This window comes from Pangasianodon hypophthalmus, chromosome 11 (genome assembly GCF_027358585.1).
Source record: "Pangasianodon hypophthalmus isolate fPanHyp1 chromosome 11, fPanHyp1.pri, whole genome shotgun sequence".
In the NCBI taxonomy this organism is placed as follows: Eukaryota; Metazoa; Chordata; class Actinopteri; order Siluriformes; family Pangasiidae; genus Pangasianodon; species Pangasianodon hypophthalmus.
The window spans coordinates 18,768,265-18,794,117 of record NC_069720.1 but is presented as its reverse complement, the minus strand read 5'-3'; the positions used below and the strand labels follow the sequence as shown (position 1 = coordinate 18,794,117).

General features: G+C 36.8%; 1 protein-coding gene across 7 annotated transcripts; it reads right to left on the bottom strand.

Annotated features, from left to right (window-relative positions):
• Positions 1-1,762: 1,762 nt before the first annotated feature.
• Positions 1,763-24,321, bottom strand: si:ch211-247n2.1 (calcium-activated potassium channel subunit beta-2). Of its 7 annotated transcripts, XM_034308927.2 has the most exons (7): positions 24,230-24,288; positions 24,059-24,135; positions 6,160-6,258; positions 5,091-5,261; positions 3,628-3,823; positions 2,247-2,527; positions 1,763-2,138 (listed from the first exon to the last, which is right to left on the bottom strand). In XM_034308927.2, exons 3-7 carry the CDS (start codon positions 6,210-6,212, stop codon positions 2,066-2,068), a joined length of 774 nt encoding a protein of 257 aa, XP_034164818.1. In that variant the 5' UTR covers positions 6,213-6,258; positions 24,059-24,135; positions 24,230-24,288; the 3' UTR covers positions 1,763-2,065. The 7 variants fall into 7 exon arrangements, with proteins under 7 accessions (XP_034164818.1, XP_026781802.1, XP_026781817.1 ...); XM_026926001.3 differs by lacking the exon at positions 24,059-24,135 and having other exon boundaries at positions 24,230-24,321; XM_026926016.3 differs by lacking the exons at positions 24,059-24,135; positions 24,230-24,288 and adding an exon at positions 20,180-21,830.
• Positions 24,322-25,853: the final 1,532 nt, after the last annotated feature.

Below are 25,853 nucleotides of genomic sequence, written 5' to 3'. Positions count from 1 at the left end.
GTAATATCAAAACATCATCAGTGGGAGTCACATGACTGTTTAGTGTATATTTGTATTGATTTTGTTGTTGGATTACAGGTGAGTTTTTTTTTTTTTTTTTTTTTAATTCATTTGTCATAAGTTGTGATAAAAAGCTAGGTAATTATCCTTATATACCCTTATAAAAATTTCATACTGACATAATTCTAGTCATCAGGGAGCTGGTAAGACATGCGGCGGTTATGTGAAGATCCAGATTTCATAGACCATCAACTGGAGATGAGGACTGATAGTATGTCATTGAAAATGGACTCAAAAGAAAATGAGAGGGGAGTGAGAGAGAATTACAAAATCATCATATGATTCACTCCTACACTTCCCTAGTCAAGTGTCCCAGTCTCAATGAGCAGCAGTTATCTTCTGTCAATAGCAGTTTCTTTGAAAATTGCCACATCAGCTTCTAATAACATGTCATCCAGCTGTGGCATTCTCTTTCTTTTTTAAATAACAGTGTCTTTTAAATGCTGTCTCTGGAAAAATAAAATTGACAGAACGCTGTGTGTGAGGCAGCTGACAGAAAGAGGCTGGGATGAAATGATGAAATTGGGGAACCAGTGCACTGATTAGTGTCTATGGCTGTGATTCTTCAGGGCCAGTCAGCTGATTGCACTTTTAAAAAGGTGCCCTTTCAGTTGTAGTGTTTAGTTTATACCTATCTGCCAAGGACAGTCGAATCAGCTGCACCTCATTCATCCTTGTGATACTGACAGATGTTTTACTGCATGAGTCTTCAGTAGTTACCTGGGAGATTCACTAGAAGGTTGTTTTTTCCCCTCTGTGTTCATCCGATACTTTAATATGATTTAAAAATCATGTTGAAATTTCTTCAAAGAATTTACAGTATCATCCAAAGGGAAAAAAGTCTAGTTTATTTAAGGAAATTGAGTTCTTTTTTCCTCCCAAATAATTTGATGCTATAATTATGGTATTCACACACCACTTAATATATGAGAGTAGAGTTTACAAGTTGTCTCTGTTTGAAAAGGCCTCAAATTATCAAAAGGACATATACATGTTAATTGAAGTTTAAACACATTATAAAGTGAACTCTCAGGCACTTTTATGGCAACAAATAGAACCTAGCTTTTAATGTAACACCTCTGTAATGCATTTATGAATAAAACCAGGTTAATGAAATTCGTTGATATAAATTGGTAAAACAGTATTGATCTGTGTTACATTTATTGGTTTCCCAATAAGAAACCTTAGAACCCATTAAAGAATTAATTACAGACTAAAATGGTCATCAAGGCCAAAGTACAACTCCATTAGGTCTTATTGATGGCTTAATAATTTAAGCTATTGATTTTCTGAAAATAAGCATAGCTATGGAATTTGCATTCATGTGGAAATTACTGAACATTGATCAGATCGGAACAGAGCATGAGACTGTAACTAAGTGCACGTTGCACATTCAGCAATGTTATTACTTGGTTACAGATTTATGCTTATTAAATTTAATGTGTTATTTATGTTTTGGGTCATTTATCAGCTTGTCAGTGCACCTGCTTATCTTTCATAAATGTAATCTTTTTAACAGAGTCATGAATGAGTAAATCATGTTCAGTGGACTTGGTGTGTGATATATTTCTAGTCAGCAAATCTGAAGATGTTCACCAGACCAGGCATGAAAAAGACCAGGCATGAAAAAGACCAGGCATGAAAAGCTTAATGTAGGCTCTGCTGGTAACTGAATATAATTGACACTCCACAGCACGCACGCTTGTTTTTGACGCTTAGATTTTATTCATTTGGACTTCACCCAACCTGTGCTGTACAATTCCAGCCACAAATTTCAGTCTCTGAAAGCTCGACATTGTCCAAGTCAAATGTCCTTCCTTGTCACCACAACATGGATTGATGAACAAAGTTGACAGGAGGGCAGAGGCACATAAAACACCATTGGTCATTAGTCTCTCTAGTCTTTAAAAGATTGTGCTGCTTATAGAGGTGTAGAAAACTGGGTTCAGCCAAAGAATCTGTCCATTGTTTCCCTTTTGACCTTTCATCTTGGACGCTTTTCCATTCAAATCCCATCCAACATGTTTTTAGTGCCCTCCATGGAGTGCGAGGCAGATGCAACTGGAGAAAGACCAGTCCTGCGAGGAACATAGTGGTTAGAGAGTTGTCACTCTCTTTCACTTTTCACTCTATTTCCTCTCTCTTTCCACTGATCCATCTCAAGGCTCAATGGCAGTCTGGCTCACCTCTTAATGCGGCTTATCCGCTCACAGAGGATGGAAAGGTATTGTGTGAGCTTGACCATGGCAACGATGAGCACGCCAATCACAAGCATGCACGTGGGCCACAGCAGTGATGAGAGAATGGCAGCACGACCATAGAGGCGTGTCAGGATGGCACTGTCCTGCTGCTCTGCTGGGTCTGAGTAACAACGCACCTGCTGCTGGACCTTCAGGCGCTCGGAGATGTTCAGTACCAAGGCATGCATCGTTGCGTGATCCTTACGGCACTTAGGGACAAAGAAACACTGTGAGAAAAGAGAGAAAGTTTTACCATTACCATTGCAAAAATCAGAGCTTCCTTTTGGTGAGAGTAGAAACATAGTATTTATTGCTTTATTCTTAGATGCCTTGTAGGTTTGTAGCAGCCACTTTTCAATCAATACACAGAACATGGAAAACTAATAAATATTTATAGATGAAGTTACAATAATGACTCAGTAGCAATTACTGAGATTTAATTAAAATCATTTTTGGTTGGACCATTCAGTCAACACACGATAACTATTGACAACATAGACAGGCAAACAGACAATCGATATGAAAATATACAGAAACTGAAAAAACAAGATTAAAAACAGGCCAATAATGATTTTAGTAATTGCGGTTTCACATAACAACCTGCATGGTCTTGATTTAACTGCCTTAAATGATTTTATTATACTCTCTGCATTTAAAATTTGGAACTTTTTTTGTCAGCTTACTGTCACTTCTTGGATTGGAATAAGTCAATAATCACTTAGAACTAAATAGGCAATGATGTAATACTTACAATGTAATGGTCGTTTGATCACTTGTGATGGGTGTCAGTTTTCATCATGTGAGTTTGTTTGTTTTTTGTTTTGGTTTCTCTGTGTCCTCTTTTTTTTTCTAATGCCAAGTGTTTTTGTTTTGTCTCCGCCCCACATCCTCAAATCCCATGACTTGTGAGTTTTCTTTTCTTGCTGTACTAACTTCTAACCTCCCTCTAACAGGGTTTTAGCTCGATGGTATTCTTAGACCCTGACCTATTTAAGTAGCATCAGGATGTGTTTTTTGGAGATTACAAAGCACTTCTGTAAGTCACTCTATATAAGGGCATTTTCTGACAGTGAAAATAAATATAAGTCAGTGCCCAGAAAGCTGCCAAATAGTAATTGATCCAACAAAAACAAAATACAAATATTACAGCTATGAAAACCTTTTTTTTCTTGATAAATTCTTCTTTTAAGAAAGACATCTGCCTTCAATATGATCTCAGTCAAAACAAAACATTTCCCACAAGAACATTCCAGGGAGTAAAAGCAGCTTTGGATAAAGTTCCCATTATATTCTGTGTTTTGTACATACATGAAACATCTGTGTATACCTCAGGATTGGCCTCCTGGGCTTCCTCGTTGTGGGACAGTCTCAGGATTCGGCCTGATGAGTTCAGGCTGACGTACACCTGCAGGCATGGGTATCTGGAACTCTTCCAGCATTCTGCACCACAGCTGTAGCTACAGTTAATCTCCCCAATAATAGTTGAATTTAGCACGGTACAGCTTGACTCCTCTGTCCACACACTGAGGGATAGAGAAGGGAAGGGGTGGGAGAAGAGGACAAAGAGAGAGAGGGTGACTAATTCTGTATGTTCTTATAAATTGCCCAGCTTTCTAGACATGTAACATGAGGCAGGGACATACATGGAAAGTGGAAAAAATCTTGAAAGGTTACCAATTAATTGGCACAACAACAACAAAAAAATGAGGTGTACATGCTAAGAAAAGGGTTCTTTATGAAAAACAAGTTTTATGTAGGATTCTACAACAGAGTATTTCCCTAACATGACTGCTGTAGGAAGTTAAAAACTCTTAAAACTGTCCAAAGAATCCTTGGTGAAATATTTGTTTTCAATAAAAGTCATGATATGTATTTTTTTTTTTTGGTAGCACTTGCTAAATATCCTTTGTTTGGAAGGTAATACTATCAAATCCAATTACATATGAGGAAATCCCCAGTTAGTTCAATTTTGCTCCTACGTAGGTCAGTGCTATTCAGTTATTTCACAGAAGTCCAGAAACTTCTCTTCTGTGTCAAATATTTTTAAATTTGTAGCTTTCTGAGATATAGAACAGTTTGTTATCGTTTTAAATTTTATTTAGTCTGCATATGTTTATAGTTTCCTTAAAAACTTTGATATCATTTTCTATCTTGAGCAGTGTTATTATTTGTAGTGATTGTGACAGATGTATGAACAGTTTATGCTTGTGCTTGTGTTTAGCAGAAGGCACAGAGCCAATGTGGAGCTTGACTTTTTCAGACTTGTATTCTGACTACTTCTCTTATCCCGGTTTTATATGACACTCAGCATATGTTAGACCTCAGGTTCAGATACTTATCTGCGATATTAATCAGCCATGCCTTTAATCCCATTGCATATCTATGTTCATTCCGCATGTGGAATATTTGGAATATGTGCATAATTTCACATCTTTTGGCATATTTGTTAAATCTGAGTTTATACTGACAATATGTCATATGGTGGCTTAAAGTACTTAGTAGTACAGAAAAAGGAAATATGACCATAGTTGCAGAAACAACAAAACAGTCTTATTATTGCTAATATGCACATTTCTGATTAATCAAGATCTACCAATTGTAGCTTCATCCATAACTTTACTTTGTACATACATGTCCAATATCATGATTATTGTCACAATACTATGAATTTCTTGGAAACATCTTCGAAAAGCCTTGTATTCATTGTCAGTTTGGATGAGATTAAAAACATTGCTGTAAATATAAAAGTATTTACACATACAAACCTTAAAAGCTACTGATTAGTCATACCTGTCTGTATATGACCGCACCATTGTAATGCCCAGGACAAAGTACATCATGACAGAAAAGAAGATCATGCTAAGACCAAGGAGAATAGCTCTGTCCTCTCCTGCTTTCAGTGCTGTCACAGTCTTCCTCTTGTCCAGAATGTCATATTCTCTGATCTTCTGATAAATGGTTCTGAACATCAGATACAGACATAAAGCATTATGGCGTCTTCTACAGGCAAAAGAACACATACAGACTCCATACAATTGGACATGTCATGACCTTAGTATTAAAAGGTTCTCTTCAATTCATTCGTAACCCTAAGGGAATCTTATAGTACTAAGGTCATGATATATTGAGCGTGGACACACACAGAACAAATAGTTAACTACTTTGCTTCTAATCTCCATAAAAAATATAACTGACACTCAATTAACAAAGCTGAGTGGATGCTAACAGGATTTAAAATTAATCATCAACCAAGCATAAAGAGTTCTATTGAAGTCCATCTAGATTAAAGAGCATCTATAATCAATGATGCAAAATGAAAGAGGAATTTATTCTTCTGCATGTTTATGACGCACTCAGCATTAACATTAACTTCTACATGTTTAAGACGAATTCAGCATTAAGATAGGATAACATATGGATAGACTTTCTCACATATAGGTATACATAACTCTAAACAAGGACTTAATCTTGGTGGTAGTACAGTAGTAAATTCAATTAAGTAGTGAATTCACCCATTTTTTAATGCATGAAAATGTTGCTTATTAACTATAAGTGCTATTTTAACAGATATTTGTGAGATGAAATGACTCATTGTAAGTAACTACCTCCTGCATGGGAAACCAAATATTTTTGCCTTTTGCCTTTTAACTTTGTGATATAGTAACAACAGTGTCCTAATAACTGTATAACAGTAAACATAAAATTAGCGCAAATAAATGTAACTGAAGAAAAACTGCCTTGAAGATTCATAATGATTCTAATAAATGTGCAAAGAAAAAGTAAAAGAACAAAACTAATAAGATAGCTCACAGTGAACAGCGAGCAGTAAAAAAAAGTTTGGAGTGAACAGATAGCATACCTTCTTTCATTTCCTGATCCCTGAGGTCCTTTAGTTCCAGCCCACAGGAACATCCTCCCAGCACTCTCTAACGTACTCGCCAAGGACTGCTGGGATAATCTATTGGGCACACACACTCTCAGTCAACCATGAGTGCACAGGTCTTGAATCTTGCCACTGTTTCCACTATTAGATGACAAAAGCTGGGGAAACATGAATCTCTCACAAACAAGTGTTTCTCTCTGAGTCAGGGCTCAGAGCCAGCATCACTCACAACATTCTGAGACGCTTCATCATGCAAAGAGGTTGGAAAATAAAACCAGCTTAAGGCATCAGGGAAGTGTCTTCATCAATAAAGTTTAGAAAAAAAATTCCAAGAGCCAGGAAACAAAATAAATGATCTTCAGCTGAAGAACGCAGCAGGAGAAAATGATCAAGGCATAGTCCTCAGGGAGGAGTGAAGTGTGTCTACCTGAATAAAGCAGCTCTCTACAAACATAGCTGACATCAGTCGGCGGGTCGCCTTCATCTGCTCCCTCATTTCCTGCTTGCTTGTTTGTTATTGACTATTCATAGGTAGTGAGCAAGCAGCAGGATGGGGGGATAATGAGCAGAGCACTGGGCAGGGAGAGGAGCACCCACCACGCTACTGATCCCCAATAGCATCAGTGTCTACCTCCTCCCTCACCCACTCCCTCATTTACTGACTCACCAAGCAAGCAAGGGAACGGTGGGTGGGGGGCGTTGTATTTGTGAGCACTCTTCAGAGCCTCGTTGTCCCCAGCAGCTGGCCACTGATTGGCCTTTATAGCACATCAGTGACACAGGTGTTTGGGTCTTTTGCAATTGGCGGCACACGCCTGTGCAGGTAACAAAGGATGGCTTACTTGAAGTCCATTTGTGAGTGTGTGTAGGGGGATACAACAATCGAGATGAAAGCTCATTCAGTTCATTTTAAATGGCCCTTTATTTGCCAGTTCATTTGTTTATAACTTGTTCTTGTCAGTGAGAGAATGAGTGAGTGTATGAGGGAGCAAATGAGTTTGTGACGTAAATATAAGTGAGTAAATGAGTGGTGTGTAAGGAAATGGGTGAATGAACAACTGACAGATAAGTGAACGGGGGAATGAATGACTAAGGGATAAGTGAGAGTCTGGGTAAGGGAACGAGTGAATGAATGACTGAGCTATAGGTGAGAGTCTTGGTAAGGGAACAGGTGAATGAATGACTGAGGGAATTACTGAGCAAATGAGAAAATTGCTGTGGGAATGGGTGAGAAATTGAAGTGAAGTTTGTGGTGGGTGACTGAGGGACTGAGGCACTGGGTGAGGAAGTAGGTGAGTGAATGGGTGGGTAAGTGAGTGACTAAGGGACTCTGATTAAGGTAATAGTTGAGTGAATGAGTAGGTGACTGTGGTAATTGAAGGCCAAGTAATGTTTTAGGTAAGTGACGCAGTGAGAGAATTACTGGGGCAATAGCGTAGGCCTAGAGCTAGTGGCAGTAATTTCCATTTGAACAGAATCACCAATATGTGTTTTAATAGTTTAGCCAAATGCTTTGTAATTACCTTGGAGTGCAATTATGTTTTTATCATTGGGGTCATTTAGAGCATTACCAAAACATCTGGACCTTTCTAAAAATGGGGGTATGCATCATCAAATTTAGTCCTGACAACAAATATGCTCTGCTATTTGTTTTTGGTGCCCCTTGAGCATCCAAGTTAAGCTATAAATAGCTGTGATGAAAAATAGTACTTACATGTTTGCTGGTTAGTTTTTTTTTTTTTTTTTTTTTTTTTGAGATTAATTAATATCTAGCAGCCATTTTATGGGCAAATGGATACTTGTTGATGTGCATTCCTATTGGATTGACGATGAGGTATGGTATAGACAATAATGTAGTGTTCCTAAGGGGACTGAGCCCATGTGTCAATGCGTCTATAGTTAAATAACAAACTAATACACTAATAAACTAATAAACTCACAACTGTTTGTGGAAACCATGCAGCTATCAGTGCATGCTACTTAAGCTCTGAAGAGTGAATGGCATCAATTTCTGTTTTACCACCCAAATAGATAAATTAGTAGGGTTTAATAGAAACAAGTATCTACACTTCTAAAAGGAAATGAATCCTATGTATAGGACTCACTGATTTACCATGTTTCCTCTCGTTAAAGCTGTGAAGAAGAAAGTTAAAATGAAGTGTGTTTTTATGGTGCACTGTGTCCACTGGGCCTCGTTAGCAATGCTATTTTCATTAGTTCTACAATCCCCTGCTCACAACATTTATTTAAGGCTTAATTACATGCCTAATTTTGCATGAAATTGTGACACTAATTACACCAATGGAGGTAAACTGCTAACAAAGCACATAATTGTTAATGAGGTTAAAGTAAAATAATTTCTGTTTCTGGAATGAATGTGACCATGCTGCAGAATGATTCTGCATTCTGCATCCAAATCCCATTTTCCTTCCTTTACTACTATTTATGACCAGTAAAACTGTTTACACCACAGTGCTGGTGAATTCTCAAATCTGATCGGTCCGAAGGTGATTTATTTTCTATAACAGCAGCAAGGCTGCAAGGCAAATAATTTACATTAATGTTTATATGAATGATACTAACATACTAATATGTTATTATTTCTATAGTAAAAACTCCATGTAATATAAGCCTAATACTGTGTTGTTATATAGGACATGTAATCATTGAATGTTCTGGCAGGAGACATTTATTTAACACTTTTGGAAGGAGTCTCCAATGTCATGCTTTGTAACAGTCAGAGCTAAAGCTGTTTTCCACCACAGAAAATCTAAGGACAGAGGATTTTCTCTGTAACATGAAAAGCTGCATTTTTTCTGTCTAAACAGTTGGTCCCTCTGTATGCCTTGAAGCATACAACTGTTTATAGCTGCTATAATGTAAGTCATAACAGGAACTAAATTGTTTCATGGACGTTCCACACCATTAAGCATATAAATGGACAAAAAGTATGTCTTGTCATGCTTTAATAAAAAAAAAAAAAAGTAAACATTGGCAATTTGCTGTGATATAAGACAAATATAATACTTTGGGACGTGCTGTTATTGGTAAATAATGAACTAGGGGTTGGTATCACACCACCTGTCATTGATTATATTCTAAGTACAGCACATCCAGAAGTGTCATGTTGCTTACATGATGAGTTTATTATGTACAAATAACAGAATTCATTATAGAAATCACTTTCATATTGTTGTCTGCTTACTTTGTTATATTTCATCTCTAATTAACAAATTCTACTTTTATCAGATTTTGATATTTAACCTTCTGGTAATACACTACATACCCACCAATGAGACACAAGTATGTCTCTGCACTGTGACATCTTTGTCCTAGTGCTGTCTAAAAACTCAGCAAGCAGCAAGCCATGCATGAATTAAATCTGACGTTACATTAAAATGTATTCACAGTCATCACTATGGCAGATTTTACTACATATAGGCAGTCCCAGGCCTTTAGAAGTGTATGTGTCTCATTAAAAGTGTAAAAGGGCTTAACAAAGATACAGCAAAACATATTTTACAAAAAGCTCCCTATTCAATTATTGTTTTAAAATCTAATGACATTTTCCTTGTGTATTAATTTGCCATTCTCTTCAAGCAAAATGTGATTACCTTTTAATGAGAGTATTTACAGGTCATTAATCTAATGAGAGTTTGATTATGGAAAATTTCTACTCTGTTGGTCAGAAAGAGATGCTATCTAAACACACGCTTATAAAAGTGCATGGAATATTAAATGCTCTCCGCTGTGCTGCTGATGCAAATGCAGGTGGATAAACAAAAGAGGCTGCTATGCAAACCAAACTGTTCTGAGATCTGAGGGTTCCACACTGAGAGACCTTCTGTTCCTGTTCATGAAACAGAATTATGGAGATGTTAAATGCTAAAATAGCTGACTTGGTTACCAACTATATTCAAAATCCTAAATGTTTCATATCTCAGTCAAAAACAGTTTATCCAAAATATTAAAGAAAGAATAATACACATTTACTCCAACTGTCCAACTGTGTAGATATTGTATGTTCAATTGCCATTTTGCATAGTCAAGTGATCATTATCCTTTAACATTTTCTTTCTTTCTTTCTTACTTGCTTTCTTTCTTTCAACCTTAGATTCTTTATTTAGTTGTCTATGAATTTGTCACCATCAAATAATTTATTTTTAATCCATACACATCTATCTCCTTTCCTGTTTCACATGTTAACTTTGTTTCCTAGTCTCCTTCTGTTTGTGCTTTTATTATTTGTATTTCAAGCTCAGTCTGCCTGAATATAGATGATAAAGTACTTACTCATGATTACTGTTTCGGTGTGTGTTTGCCCAATCTGCTTGTTCCAACTGAGTGTTGGAAAAAAAAAACCCTAATGAAACGCTCTGTACATACTTCCTACCACAGAAACCTTTCTTCCTAGCTCTCTAGGTCCTTGATTGTTTACTCTCCTTTCCTGCTCACCCACACATTCTCTATTTGGTTTAAGTCAAGTAACACAAATCAACTTTGCAAAAGGCTTAGTCTGTAGTAGTTGCTCCAAATATGATTCATGTTTTACCTTCTAGAGGTTTTGTGAAACAAAACCAAAATAAGAGATCCACCACTATATATTATAATACTTTATAAAGGCAGATTCTGTATCCTGCAACGTAGTGTCATTAAAGGTTCGTTTTGAGGTAGCATTTGCTACAAAGCTATTGATGCTCATTATTTTATGGTGATCTTCATCAATAATATGTTTTCCTCAGGGTATCTAACACGCACAACGATCAAAGTACTGGTGGTGACAGAACATTTACCCAGAGATATTCAAGGGTGGCTGGTATAAATAGTCTAGCAGGGCTTAGCCCCTCCCTGTCTTTCAAAAATAAAAAGACATCAATATGAGGTTTCATTGAATCATGTACAACACCACCACCAATGGTTGTAAAAAAAAAAACAAAAAACACAGAATAGTATGCTGAAGCGGGACTGGGGCTGATTTCTTTCTCGCCCGGACTGTAGATTCATGCAGCCTATCAGTGACAGTCATGTGATTACACAAAGTGAAATGCCCCTAGATAGAAAATGGCTTTGGAGGAAAACACTAAACATAGATAGACTGACATACATTGTCCAATTAATGTACAAATTACACAAAAGAACAGCAGACAGAACTATACATTTAGTGTTTTTTTTTCTGGTTTAAAAAAAAAGGCAGCATGAACCCAGTATGGCATTATGGACTTGAACCACTTAAAAAAGTTTTAGAAATGATGAATGCAGCTGCCTATCTGTCTTTAAGTGTGTGTGTAATAGCTTGCCCTACATAATTCTTATTATGCCATCGATGACACTGATGGCATTGATGATAATGCAATGCATAGAGCTATGAAAAGGTGGTTTGTGTACACACAAGGATATAATAAGCTTGATGCTGGACAATGGATTGGTGTCCTGAGAGTCATGACATCTGGCTGGAGAAGGTCAGTGTGTCTTTTACATTGTAGTCCTTTAGAAAAATGCACAGAGGCATGTCTCACATGTAATTTACAACCAGATGCTACTCTGATCTGCAGTAAAAGTGTGACAAGTTCAGTCAAGTGGTGATAGGGAGGACAGGGAACTAAAGCATTTTTTATTTGGCTGGTTTTGAGTTTTTGAGGACCCTTTTTTAATCTGACCTCATTTAAGTGTTACTGTAGTGTGTAATGATAAATAAAGCTTTCTGGGTGCAAGCCATTGATAGAGGATAATCTAAGGATAATACTCAAGTTCACTGGCACTATTAAAAGCTCACTGCAAACAGCTCAGTGCAAATCTCTGCACTCCTCACACAGTGTGTGTTTTGTGGGTTTTTTGCTCCAGCTGGGGGCTATTTTTTAAACAGTGACGTGATTTTGGAGGAGCAAAGCTACAGGATCGTTGTGATTCTACAAACAGTCTTTTTTTTTCAGGATGTCCTCTTTCTGATCTTTATGTAATTTTAACATCACTCCCAGTTAAACACAGATCGTCACGCTAAAATTACTCTTCCCAGACCAGTATTCACCTCTAAATTACATGCTTAGGGAGGATGAATAAGCAGTCACAACTCCAAAGGAAAAATGTTCATTGTAGCAGGAGCCTAACAATCTTTAAATACGTTTTTGTCAAAGCCAAAAACACTCAAACCAGAGTTAGAAAAATTGCCACCTGTCAATTCATTATAAAACAATTAAAATATCAACTTTTATAATGCTATAATACGTACGAACAACCCATATTACTGACAAAGCAGTTTCATAATCCACTGAGGTTATACAGTTGTATAATTAACTAAGAAATACTGTTAGACTGGGCTGTATAACAAACATTTCATCAATGATCACTGAAAAATATCGGCACATTTATTAAAGGCGATATCAGTAAAAAGAACTACTCTCAGACAGTATTGTGCTTTAAAGCATGCTCTTCTATAGCTACTATGAAGTATTAAATAGTTAGAGTGCAACTAACAAGAAGTGTGTAGTTATAAGAATGAGGAATGTAAGCCTGTACCTTACTCCTTAAAATATAAGAGCTGAATAACTCGCATATGGACAGTGTAAACAATTTAATAGAGAAGCCTTAAAGAGCTTACCTTTAGAGCACTGTATACTCTAATGTAAAAAACAAACAAACAAACAAAAAAAAACATCCGTCCTTTCAGCTCTTGGTTTAAGTTATATGTATTCTAAAAGAACATCAGTTTTAAATATTGAAGCTCTAGCAGATTAATTCCTGACTTACAGGCAATAAAATCCATATAACATCATGGGTAATGTCCCTGAGCACCGTCCATGCAATTTTAATAGAGTCCAGTAAAAACTGAATAAATAAGCCCTTGTGCTGTTCTTATCTTGCAGATCACTAACTGAGTATTTGTTAACACTGTCAGTGATTTTTTTTTAAACATCATTTACTCTTAAAGAAAACATTGCTGCCAGCTGTCTGGTGGCAAATATTTGCTCTACACTGGGAGAGCAGCCCGCTAACTGGAGCTGTCTGAGCAAATTTCTTCCTACATCTATCTGAACAATATATCCTTCTTTATCAAGAATCGTGAGGTGGTGGAGTTGCAAATTGAAATACCTGCATTCGTACAGTTGTTTCTGGCAGGTATAGGATGAGGTGCAGTCGCAGTAAGAAGCAGCCATTACTCCAGCGCTTTAAGCATGGTCAGACTTCTGTCAATAGATTAGTCAGCAGGCCAGACTAACTGGCAATAAAAGACTGACATGTCACTCCTGGGACAAGCGCCCCACACACATTTGTCAATATTGTTTTGTGGGCAGGAGGGGAGGGCTTTTGACAGAGGCTATCAATTGGTTCTTCCAGTCCAGCCTCTGGTTGGGAATCCACTCAGCAGGCTGTTAATCTTCCTCATTTAGGCCTAGGTCATTCTGAGGCAGAACGACAGTAGGGTAATAAGCTTTAAACAACAACAGTGATAAATTAGAGTCTGCTCTGACGCACATGCCAAGCCGCCAAAAAAGTCTTGCATTATGAGCTGCACTAAGGCTACTGCATTACAGTATATGATTATAGTTTTGCAGCTGTGCTCAGGAAAGTGTAATATGTTTTTAAAAACATTTTTAGATGAACACCCCATTTCATTAAATCTATTTTGATGGCAAAAGACTACAGAAAAAAAGTTGAAGACTTTGTCCAGTGTAATCTTGTATGTTACCTAATCCAGATTGCAGATAGTCATTTGACTGATTTCGAGCAGCTTTTTATGATGGCTACGGCCATGGCTGATTGGTGTAATCAGAACTTGCCTACAAAAATGTTCCATTCATTATGTGTGTTTGTGACTGAGCAATCAAATAAATGAACAATACATTAAATCATTAAGAAAACAAAAACTGATTGCCACATGAACATCATAGCCCAGGCAATAAAAACAATAAGTAGGTAGATTCCAATCCAAAGAAATAGCTAAAACTATTCAACTATTAACTTGTCATCATTTCACTAGTGTGGAACCTAAATTAAGGAGTCTCAATATATGTATAATGCACTTCACCTATAGTATCTTTCCTTCCTGGTTAGGAAAAGCAGGAAACATTGTTTTGGGCCCTCTTGCCAAAAAATTGTTCTTCAAGTGTTCTTATGGTTAATGGTTCCAGCTTTTAAAAGAAAAATCCACTGTTGCAACTGTTTTTCTAAGAATGTAGCATTTACCAGGGGTGGAATGTAATGCCACTATCTATCACTACCTACTAGTGATATTTTCTAATAAATTTAGTTGGCCCTATTCCCAAAATTTAAAATTAGTAAACCACTGGTGCCCACAGGCAGTTACTAAGGAGGCTGTAAATGCTTCACCACATGTTAATGATCACGGCCTTTCTTTGTCCCGCAAGCTTCATATCTGATAACGATATCTGAATAATGCGTCTCCTGTTCATATCTGTATTTGTATCTGTTTAGAACACATTATCTATATATATATAATATATAATGCATTAATATTCAGTCATATCCCTAGCACTTACATTAAAGACCAGTGCTCACTGACAGATTAACTAGTAAATGACATCTATATATTCTTTTTTAGTTCTGTAGGGAGAATGAAACTGAATGCTCTTCCTTCTAGCCTTTATCAGTCTAAAAACTCAACAGATATTGCAGACAATTTTAGGATAAATGTATTATGGGGAAATATATTTTATATATTGAAATCTGGGTCAAAAGCTGTAAGTTGGTCCATATCATGAGACCAAGGATGAGTTGGGGTTGTGTTCTAGCATCCAGGTTCAAGAGAATTCATTGCAATCATTCTCTGATGGTATGAAACCCAGATGAATGTGGTTAAGTGTATGGCTGGTACTGAGCCATTGTTCATTTGTTATCTGTGACAGAATTGCTCTAGGCCACTGGCCCTGAGTGCTACAACTAGCACCAAAGCGTCCTGTCTAACAGGTCCTTACTCCAAATTAAACTCTTTTAAATGACATCATGGACCTTGGGAATGCTTGTTTTGGCAGGTTTAACCTGGTCTCTTTCTCTCTCTCTCTCTCTCTCTCTCTCTCTCTCACACACACACACACACTCTTGTAGTAAATGCTATTTCATGACTTAAGATAAAAAAACAAATGCATATATGTTTCTTTGGATGAATATCTGTTTACTCTGTTAAATAAAATGCTTAACATTAAAAAAAATTACATTAAAAGTCACAGTATGGCAGGTGTCACAGAGAGCTAACCTTGAGACTCTGATAGAGATATGCCATTTATTCACATGCACTTCCTGATATAACTCAAAACACTGGCTTGTCAGCACTGGTATGGCTACAGGTTGGGAAGGTCAAATGGAACATTCTGCTTGCATGTATGCTTTGGCTTTTTATGTTCCACTGGAATGCTCCAAGGTCAAACACATCATCACCTTCAGTTGATCAATGGGCCTTTATTTGAGGAAGCATAGCATGGATTTAGTGCTGGTAATGATGAGTGATATATTTCTGGGTTATCTTACAACATGGGAACTCAATACAGTGTACAAATTATTTAGATTTGATCACATCTTAGTAGTTCTGACTCCTTTGGCTCCCCCTACACACACCACACCTGTTTTTGAACCTGTAGGCTTTTCACTTCCTTTATATGGTCTTATCTTCCCGTTCTGGTTGTTCTCCTGCTATTCCTACTTCTACATGATCATATATGCTTTATCCTAAACTTCCAACCTTTGTGGACTGTTGCAATGATTCTAATATAACCAGGACTACATTAAGACTACAACAGATCCCAGGACTATAATACTTGGGAGGAGGGTTCCTAAACCTATATCTCACACATGTAATACAAATACACCTCCTGCCTAAATGTGCTTAGCCTGCTTAGGCCTACACACACACACACACACACACACACACACACACACACACACATATATATATATATATATATATATATATATATATATATATATATATATATATATATATATATATATATATATGTGTGTGTGTGTGTGTGTGTGTGTGTGTGTGTGTGTGTGTGTGTGTGTGTGTGTGCGTGTGTATTTGTTTAGGAGAGTTTAATAAGATAGGGACTTCCTTAAATTTTATATATTAAAAAAATTCTATAAGCAGCTTATAATGCCATTAGGCCAAATTCTCATGGAGCAAATACTGTTTAGGCTGGTGCCAGCTCCTGACACATTTCTAGTACTGTGGCTCCTCTCTCCATCTGGACCAGCCAGACTCAGCCTGATGCTCTACTTCTGCTTGGAACTGTCTGCGACGATGGTACTGTGGAGGGTCCCACATAGGTACTGTATTATACTGTATTATTGTAATATATTGACTGTAACTAAGAACTGCTGCTGTAATCATAAAGACTGTCCCCTGGTCATACCAGGATTCTTATTCACAATAGCATTCAGAGACGGTGACTTAAGTTCAAACATTTCTGTGATTTAAAGGATAAAGATTAATTAATGAATAGTGTCATATTTACTGTGTGCATTTTATATTGGCATTTTACTGTATTTACAGCCCAAAACATACATTTCCACATGATATATAATGGTTACAGCAACCCGTCAGACAGTGGAGCGGGATTTAATGCTGCTCCTCGCTTGTGCTTAAGTCAAAGTTCAGAATCTCACATAGCTGAGACACACAGTTGTTTTCAGCAAACTCCACCCTGCATGAGCAACTCTCTGAATAGCGCATCAGTCTGTAGTTACGTCTGAGGTCTGTGTGTAATTTCGGTACTAAATCCTCATTATGAATTCAGAAATGTTGTGAATACACATACTGAACATCTCTTCTACACAAATTTTGCATTGTTTGCCTATACTCTGCTACAACTGTATACTGTAATGAGTTATAATCACACAATCCAGTGTCACCCAGAATTCAATTCAATTTTATTTGTGTAACACTTTTAACAAAAAGCATTGTAAAAAAAGCAGCTTTACAGAAATATATAAATTCCTGGTATAAATTTTAAGTTTACAAATTTATCCTTAATGAGCAAGCCAGAGGTAATTGTTGTAAGGAAAAACTTCCTGAGACGAAATGAGGAAGAAACCTTGAGAGGAACCAGACTCATCTGAGTGACACCAGATAGTGCGATTGTAAATAATTTCCCTTCTATAACTGTATACTATATAGTCAACAAGTGCCATTGTGTTAACAGGAACTTACGAGCTTATGAGCAACTTATGAATATGAGCATCAGAGTTATTTCTGAATTCTTTTTTTTTTTTTTTTTAATATAGTTTTCTATTTTGTTGAAATTATCAACTGGTCAATGATGGAGAAGAGGGTCAGTTCCATTTTGAGTCTGGTTCCCCTCAAAGTTTCTTTCTCATGTTGTTTTAGTTAGTTCCTTGTCTCTGTCACCCCTGGCTTCCTTATTAGGGATCTAAATCTACATCCTTATTTCTGTAAAGCACCTTTGTGACAATGTATATTGTTAAAAGTGTCATATGAACTGGAATTGGATTAACACCACTGTTCTAAGCCACCATATCCATACCACATAATATTATATTTACAAATCTCTAAATCATTTTGGTGTATGATGCATGAAAAATGATAAATCTCAGCATTTTTATTGGTCTTTTTGGATGTAAATATTACAAATTCCTTACCACACAGAAATTCTATTAATAAAATGTGCTACTTTGCTTATCCTGTGAGTACATGTTCAGTACCTCAATGCTGCTCTTCTCATCTCAAGCACACAGAGGACATCAGAAGGCCACAGTAAACCAGGATGGAGAGCATAATGCCCTCAATTGTGAAAGATTTAGATTTCATGTAGTGTAATCAGGCCTGTTTGTCCTCAGGTGCCACTTCAAATGGCCATTTGTACAATGCACACAACTGGGAGGGTGAAATGGAGAAAACAAGAGCTACATTCACATTACATGCTTTCCAGTTTAGATATTTTTCTTTCTGGCTTGACAGCTCACACTGGTGTTCATGAGTGACTCATATCTGTCAGCAGACCTCTGCCTTTCAATATCCAATTCAATAATGTCACATGTATGAACCACATAAATCCTGAAAAACTATAAGTCCCATATTTATGAGACAATTTATTACATAGTGATAAAATAAAATAGTATCATAACATCAGAACATTGTGTGCTCTAAAGGCCAGCTGAAAGCTCATCCACTCACTATTAGGGAAATAAAAATGGAAAAAAGCAGATGCGTTCAGCTGTTGCTGCCACTTCTTTGCCAGGAGATGTGTGGATGTGCATATGCAGTAAGGTTACTAAAATGTAATAAAAACACAAGACACTGTGATGAAAATGTATCAGTTTCTAATGTGTCTTAACCACATATGTGTGGCTGCCTGGGAAATCCCTTCATATTATAAAACTGTGAGAAAAGCAGACTTTGCTAGCAAGGTTTTAGGCATTTTAGGCAAATTGACTGCATTTACTGCTGCAATTTTTAGACTGGCTCCTTACACAGCATCATCTTTGTGGGCAAAAAGCCAAGGCAAGGTTAGAAAGTAAGCTAAATAAAACATACTTATGTTTTTTAAGGTAGAAAAGTCAAAATATATTCTTGGCAGAAAAACTGAATTTTGGTGAGAACCTGTTTTATCATAATTTTTGGCTGTTTTTCAGAATTCAGCCACTCTGAAAAATATCAGATGCGTCACATTTATGTCCTGCACAAATCTGCCTTTTGTTGTGTCCTGCAAAACTGTTATAATAAGGACAGATCGGCCTTATTGAAGCATAGGCATGGAATGAGAAGCACATAGCATTTAGTATAATGGAATTCCTTGATATAGTTGAGTAGAAACTGGACAGACTCAACGAGATCTAATTATATAGCCATGGATAAATTGGAGGTCCAGGATAAATAGCTGCAATTCTTACAATTACCAGAAGAGTCCTGCACAATCCACTAGTCTTTACAGGGATCTGAAACAGTATTTGCTATCTAACACATTCATAGAGTATTTAATGTAGTCATCATTTAGAGTGCAACAGTCTGCCTGGTGTTTTAGGTGCTAATGGGATGTCACTGTGCTTCACACTGGAATGATTCACAGTGTACTAGTGCTAAAATTAGAAGCAAGCAGAAGTGCTGGGAGGGTGGGCTCCTGCTGATCAACCTGAAGGTCAGACAGCACGGCTGGAACAGGACTAAAGGTCAGGGTAGACGGGCAATATAAGAAAGCCCTGGAGATATACATGTGAATGAAGGTGAAATTCAGAAATACACACACAGACTGGCAGGGATGTCTTCCTGGCCAGTAAAACCATTTGTCCTTAGTATAATACTCTGTAACTTTAAACCTGAATTCTCTTTAAATTTCCCTAACTAAACTATAAAATTAAATGAGTGTATCAGTCAATCATGGCTATATTGAATTTTACACAAGCTCAATGAGGAAACTAGAGTTATCATCGAAAATTCTGTGAAGTTTGATAAACAGACTTAAAAGTACAATTTAAATGGAGTTTAAAGACTTTGTCTCAGGGCTAGAATTTTTTTTTCTGACAAAGTTTACTCAAACACCCACACCAACCCAGCACACACGTCACTACCTAACTATGAAAATAATTACAAGAAATAAAAGCAAACAAAAAAGCCAATAAATTACAAAATCTGATAATGAAACATAATAAATGTAAAATAATTTTTATTTCATTAAAGTTTTGCAACCCGTGATTGTAACAATATGCTTTAGCTTTATTTCATGTAATCCTGAAAAAACTAAAAAAAAAAAAAAGAAAACTTTCTCTGCCATCATGCTACAGTATTTCAGAACTTATCTTTCCATTCTTTGCAAACTTATGACACCATAAATTGAGTGCTTTGCATCAATTAGCAAATGAAATATCAGCATCACTGCCATGTCATTATAAAAGCAAAAGATCCACTTCAAGCCTTGAAGCAGTCTAATAGGGCAGATTACCTGTGACATATAAGGAACATTTTTTTGCTGTTTTGCTGAATCATTAATTTGCTGTTTCAGTACTTTCATGCCAAGGAACTTTATCCTACCTCCAGATGTCAGCAGCAGTTTAGTCGTTTCTGCAGATTGTATTAGTTTAACCAGTTTCTGAGAGTCACTGTTAGTCTCTTGGTTGTACTAATGCTGGGTGTAAGTCTACATGCTCAAAACATTTCACATAGCATGTAGTGCAATAGGAGTGACAAGCACAATAGACTCACTCCCAGACTTAAAATTAGCCAGCTACTGTGAGTGTATGCATGTGTCATGTGTTTGCGGGGACCACAAACTTGTGGGTTAAATGTGTGCACACAGTAAGGTATTTTTTATTTCAGTTCACCTTTTTATTTCATTTGATTATGACGTGTTTATAGGCCTATTGTGTGCTAGATCCTGTCTGCATGTCTACATAGCACACCATGATTAGGAAGTAGAAGGCAGTCTTTTTAAATGCAAAATACCTTGGCTGCTTCCTTGTCTAATAACCTTCTTATATAATAATCACCCAGTCACTGAATTTTGGTGGACAGTGTCCTCTAGACAAAGTCACGGTTGTGCCATGGTTCTTTCCATTTTTAATAATGGATTTAATGGTGCTATATGGGATGCTCTGAGTTTGGGATATGTTTGTAACCAAACACTGATTAAAACTTTTCCAAAACATTTTGTCCTGGACTATTTTTTAAATTTTGTTCTGGCAACTCCTTCATTATGCTGTTTGTTTATGTAAACTCATTGTCCACTTTATTAGGAACAGTTGTACACCTGCACATTCATGCAGTTGTCTAATCAGCCAATCATGTGGCAGCAGCGGAATGCAAAAAATCATGCAGATGCAGGTTGTGAGCTTCAGTTAATGTTCATATCAAACATCAGAATGAAGAAAAAGGGTGATCTCTGTGACTTTGTTGGTTGTTGGTACCAGATGAACTGGTTTGAGTATTTCAGGAACTGCTGATCTCCTGGAAATTTCACACACAACTATCTCTAGAGTCTACACAAAACAAAAAACATTGAGTACACAACAGTTCTGTGGGTCAAAATGCCTTGTTAATGAGAGAGATCAGAGGAAAATGGGCAGATTGGTTTGAGCTGCCAGGAAGGATATTGTAACTCTATCATTAATCAAATAATCATTCTTTACAACCGTGGTGAGCAGAAAAGCATCTCGGCATGCACAAAACTTTGAACCTCGAGGTGGATAAGCTACAACAGCAGAAGACCACATTGGGTTCCACTCCAGTCAGCCAAGAACAGGAATCTGTGGCTTTCATGGGCACAGGCTCACTCAAACTGGTCATGATCTGAACTGCACCACAGGTTGAAGGCTTCTCATGTTAAATATGTTTATTATCAGAACCAGGATCAACATTTTAGTGAAATACCCTGTGACAAATGTGTATTACACCAATTGCTAATTCTAATCTGTTCTAATCTCTATAACCTGTTCTGAAAATAAAATTTTATTGAGTTAAATATTTTGGATTAAATTTTCTGTGCATGTGCTCATCCTCTTTTTCTCTCTTGCTTCTCTTCCTCACCGTTTACTGAAAAAGCATACTTTAAAGTTGTCATCAGCTAACCTTACTGCAACTAGCAAGCTGATCTGACTGGCAACATTAGAAACTGAGCACTGCCTTCATAACCACTCACATTATATATTCTGACATAAACTCAAACATTTATACACTATATGGACAAAGGTTCACACAAAGATCGAAGCACATAGTTGTACAGAATGTACAGAATGCTGTAGCAGTACGATTTCTCTTCACTGGAACTAAGGAGCCCAAACCTGTTCCAGCATGACAATGCCTCTGTGCACAAAGCGAGGTCCATAAAGACTTGGTTTGCCAAATTTGGAGTGGAAGAACTGGAGCAGCCTGATCCCTGAAATGAGCACTACTGAACATATTTGGGAACACTTTTTGAACACTACTGAAAACAAATGGAATGCTGACCGCACCCCAGACCTCCTTGCCTGGCAGCAGTGCCCAACCTCACTAATGCTGTTGTGGCTGAATCATCACAAATCCCCATAGACACACTCCAAAATCTAGTGGAAAGCCTTCCCAGAAGAGTGGAGGCTGAAAAAGGGGAACTAAATCTGGAATGTGCTGTTCAACAAGCACATATGGGTGTGATTGGTCAGGTCTCCACAAACTTTTGGCGCATATAAACCCAATTAAGTCCATTTCAGTCCTAGGTCACACTACAAAATGTGGAAAAGCTCAAGGAGCTGAATACTTATGCAAAACATTGTAAATTTAAGTTTGCTTTTTGTTTTACTCGATCATAGAAGCCTAATTATAAAAGTTAGTAAAGTTTCATGTGTTTGTAGGGAGGAATGGTCTAAAATGCCTCTTTGCCATTGTGCAAGTCTGATCAGGAAATGTTTGGTGGAGTACTTATTGCTACAAAAGGAGGTATTACCAGTTATTAAATACAAAGGTTCAAATACAACTATAAGGAATTCAGAAATGACTCTGATACTCATACTCATAAGTTGCTCATGAGTTCCTGCTTACACAATTGTACTTAACTATATAGTATACAGTTATAGAAAGAGAAATTATTTATAATTGCACTATCCATTGTCACCCAGATGAGGATGGGTTTCCCTTTTGAGTCTGATTCCTAACAAGGTTTCTTCCTCATGTCAACTTAGGGAATTTTTCCTTGCCACCATCATAAAACATAAGCTAGATATGTTCCAATATGCAAATACAAACTGTTCAGCACTGCTTTATCAAGGGCAGGGGGATGATCATCTATAGAGTTGGAGCTGTTTGTATATTCAGAGAATCTTGATTTCTTGATGATTGTAAATGCGTAGGCATTTCTGTTCCTTTTTTTTTTTGTCTGACAAAAGCTAGTGATTTTTCAATACAGAAAAATGGTCTTTAAACCAAGTTTTGGGAGTCTTTAACAGCTTTATTTATTCTAATTGTTTTCTTTCATTAACATCCACATTTAAGCAAACACAGGAATCAATTATCTCATCTAGAACCACCTTAGCCACACTAATACTCAGCCTTGACCAACGTAATTCAGCGGGGAGACAAGCACGGGCAAAGACTACAAAAAAAAAACAAAAAAACACCTGGGTGGAGTGTAATAGAGTGCTTTCACATTATAGACACTGTGTTACTTTTATATATATCAATGACAAGCAGCTTGTCCTCATCTGAGCTTACTATGACTAATTTTTCAGAGGAACTCCACTTTTCTGAAGAACTCTAGTAGTCAGGCAGGTTTTTCTGTTTTTTTTAGGATGTATCTGCCATCTAGAGGACAAGATATTAAACTACAATTGACCAGATTTCCACTTCTGTGATTGTGGAATGAAGTACTCAGTTTTGATGGTGAAAATTTCCTTGTAGTCTTCCTACAATCCAGTCAATATTCCTTGTAGGAATATCTGAAGACTCAGCTGTTTGGAGAACACTTACACACTCAGCACTATTTTCTGATTTATGTCTATCTAGGCATGATCTCTTTTTTATGATGCTGTTACCTTTGGAAGTGATTAATGACTGTAGTATTTGCCTTCTTTGACTTGTTTGTAATTTGACTGACTGCTTTTGACTAACTTTTTTATTCCACCTCTTGTGTAGCTATGACTCCCATTGTGTGCCTTTGTGTGTGTGTGTGTGTATGTGTGTGTATGTTTAAGCTTCTCCCAGTTTTTCTTGTCATTTCTTTCTTTTTTTTTTTTTTTTTTTTTTTTTTGGTAAATTGATGAGAAAACTATTACAGAAGTACCCAATACATGAGTTCTTGATTTTTTATTTTTTATTTTTTAAACTAACCCTAAAATCTCCAATGTAAATGAATCTACTTGGTTCACTGTAGGACTCACAATTATATTTCTGAAGTGTACAGTCATTACTATGTACATATAAATGATCACACAACACATTACTAACCTGATCAAAGTAAAAAAGTTTCAGTGTAGTTTCGAGCTAGGCAGAATCTGACACAGGAATAGCCTGATAAAGATCAGCTGAAATGAAACGAATGCAAAAACCATGACAGTTCAAAAGAGAGTTCAAAAGGACAGAGGTTACACAGAGAGACAGAGGAAAAAAACACCTTACCCGTCTCTTCTCACAGATCTTTTCACATATCTCTCATGGAGCATGGTGCCCTGTTTGTGCTTTTGGCCCTTGCTGCTTTTTTTGTACTCGTCTAGAGGAGGAAAGGAGGAAAGAGCGGAAGGAAGTGCCAGTGTTTATGTTCTACAGGCACAGGAAGTTCGTAGTCTGAACTATGAGAGGAAACAACCAATGTTTCCCACAAGCATCTCTTACCTAACAAATTAAAACTAAAACTACAGAAAAAGCTTATAATCTGAAAGAAATTGCATACTAAAATTAAATAAAAACCTTAATGAAAGAAATATTGCCTCTAAATTTGGTGTTTTTCATGCAAAATTTGTGTGACTAGTTTTAGTGAAATTTGGAAAAACAATACTGGCAGAAAAGTAATGTTGTGTAAATGTTACACAATGTGTATTTAGTCATTGTTCTTTAAATATACAAAAAAGCTCAAAAACTTTTGGTCTGTTCTCAGAACCAAATAAATAAATAAATAAATGTTCTTGTTCATTCATTCATTTGTTCATTCGTCCACTCATTCAGTGGTCATGCTGGATCCAGCCTATCCCAGGAACACTGAGCTTGACATCAGAATACACCCTGGATAGGACACCAGTAGGGGAATGTTTTTGGGAGGTAGGAGGAAACTGGAGAAACCAGAGGAAACCCATATGGAGACTTTACAACCTTTCCAAAGACAGTAACCGAAGCTTGGGCTCAAACCTCAGACTCTGCAGCTGCAAGGCAACATTACCTGCTGCAGTACTGACGCACACATCCAAAATAAATACATAAACAAACAAACAAACAACCTAATAAAGAAATGTAAAATGCTGCAGTGGACAGGCGCCCAGTGTTCCCGGGTTAGTCTTTGGATCCACTGTGTCCCTGACCAGCATAAAATGGTTACTGAAAATGAATGAATAAATAAATGTAAAAAAAGTAAATCTATCCAAAAAAAGGACACTAAAAACTAAAAACTAAACCGAATGTCAAATAATTGTTAACAATTAATTATATAATAACACAGAGTTTCTTACAGAGAATGTCCACTTAATATCCACTTAATTTAACTGAAGTTAGCCTTGCCAGTGAAGTTTTATATTTTATTAACAGCACAAATACTACATGTAATATTATATAAAAATCTCCAGGACACAGAACAATGAGATTATTCAAATGGTATGAATCCAGCACAGATAAGGCTGATAAAAAGAAAAGAGAGACAACATTTTGTAAATCAGAAATTGTACATCTAATAATAGATAAACACCACACATGAGCTATTACATAGTTGTAATATTACATGTAATTACATATCCACTAAACTGTACATATGCATGTGCTTGAATAATTTAGAATTGAAATAAATTAGGAATGTTAGGACTACATTACAGATGTGTAAGCATTGCTCTAGGTTTCAGTTGCTTGGTGTGCTCGGCAGCTTAACTTACCAATGAGCAATATTAATATTCCCACTATGGGCCAAGTAGTAGGCGTGGCTTATTAATATTTAGAGCCATGGCCACTTCCTGCCACTAGGTGTAAGTATTGAGATATTCAGGAACTTTCCATTTTAGTGTAAACAACATAACCTACAGCTTAACACAGCATGCTCACATGA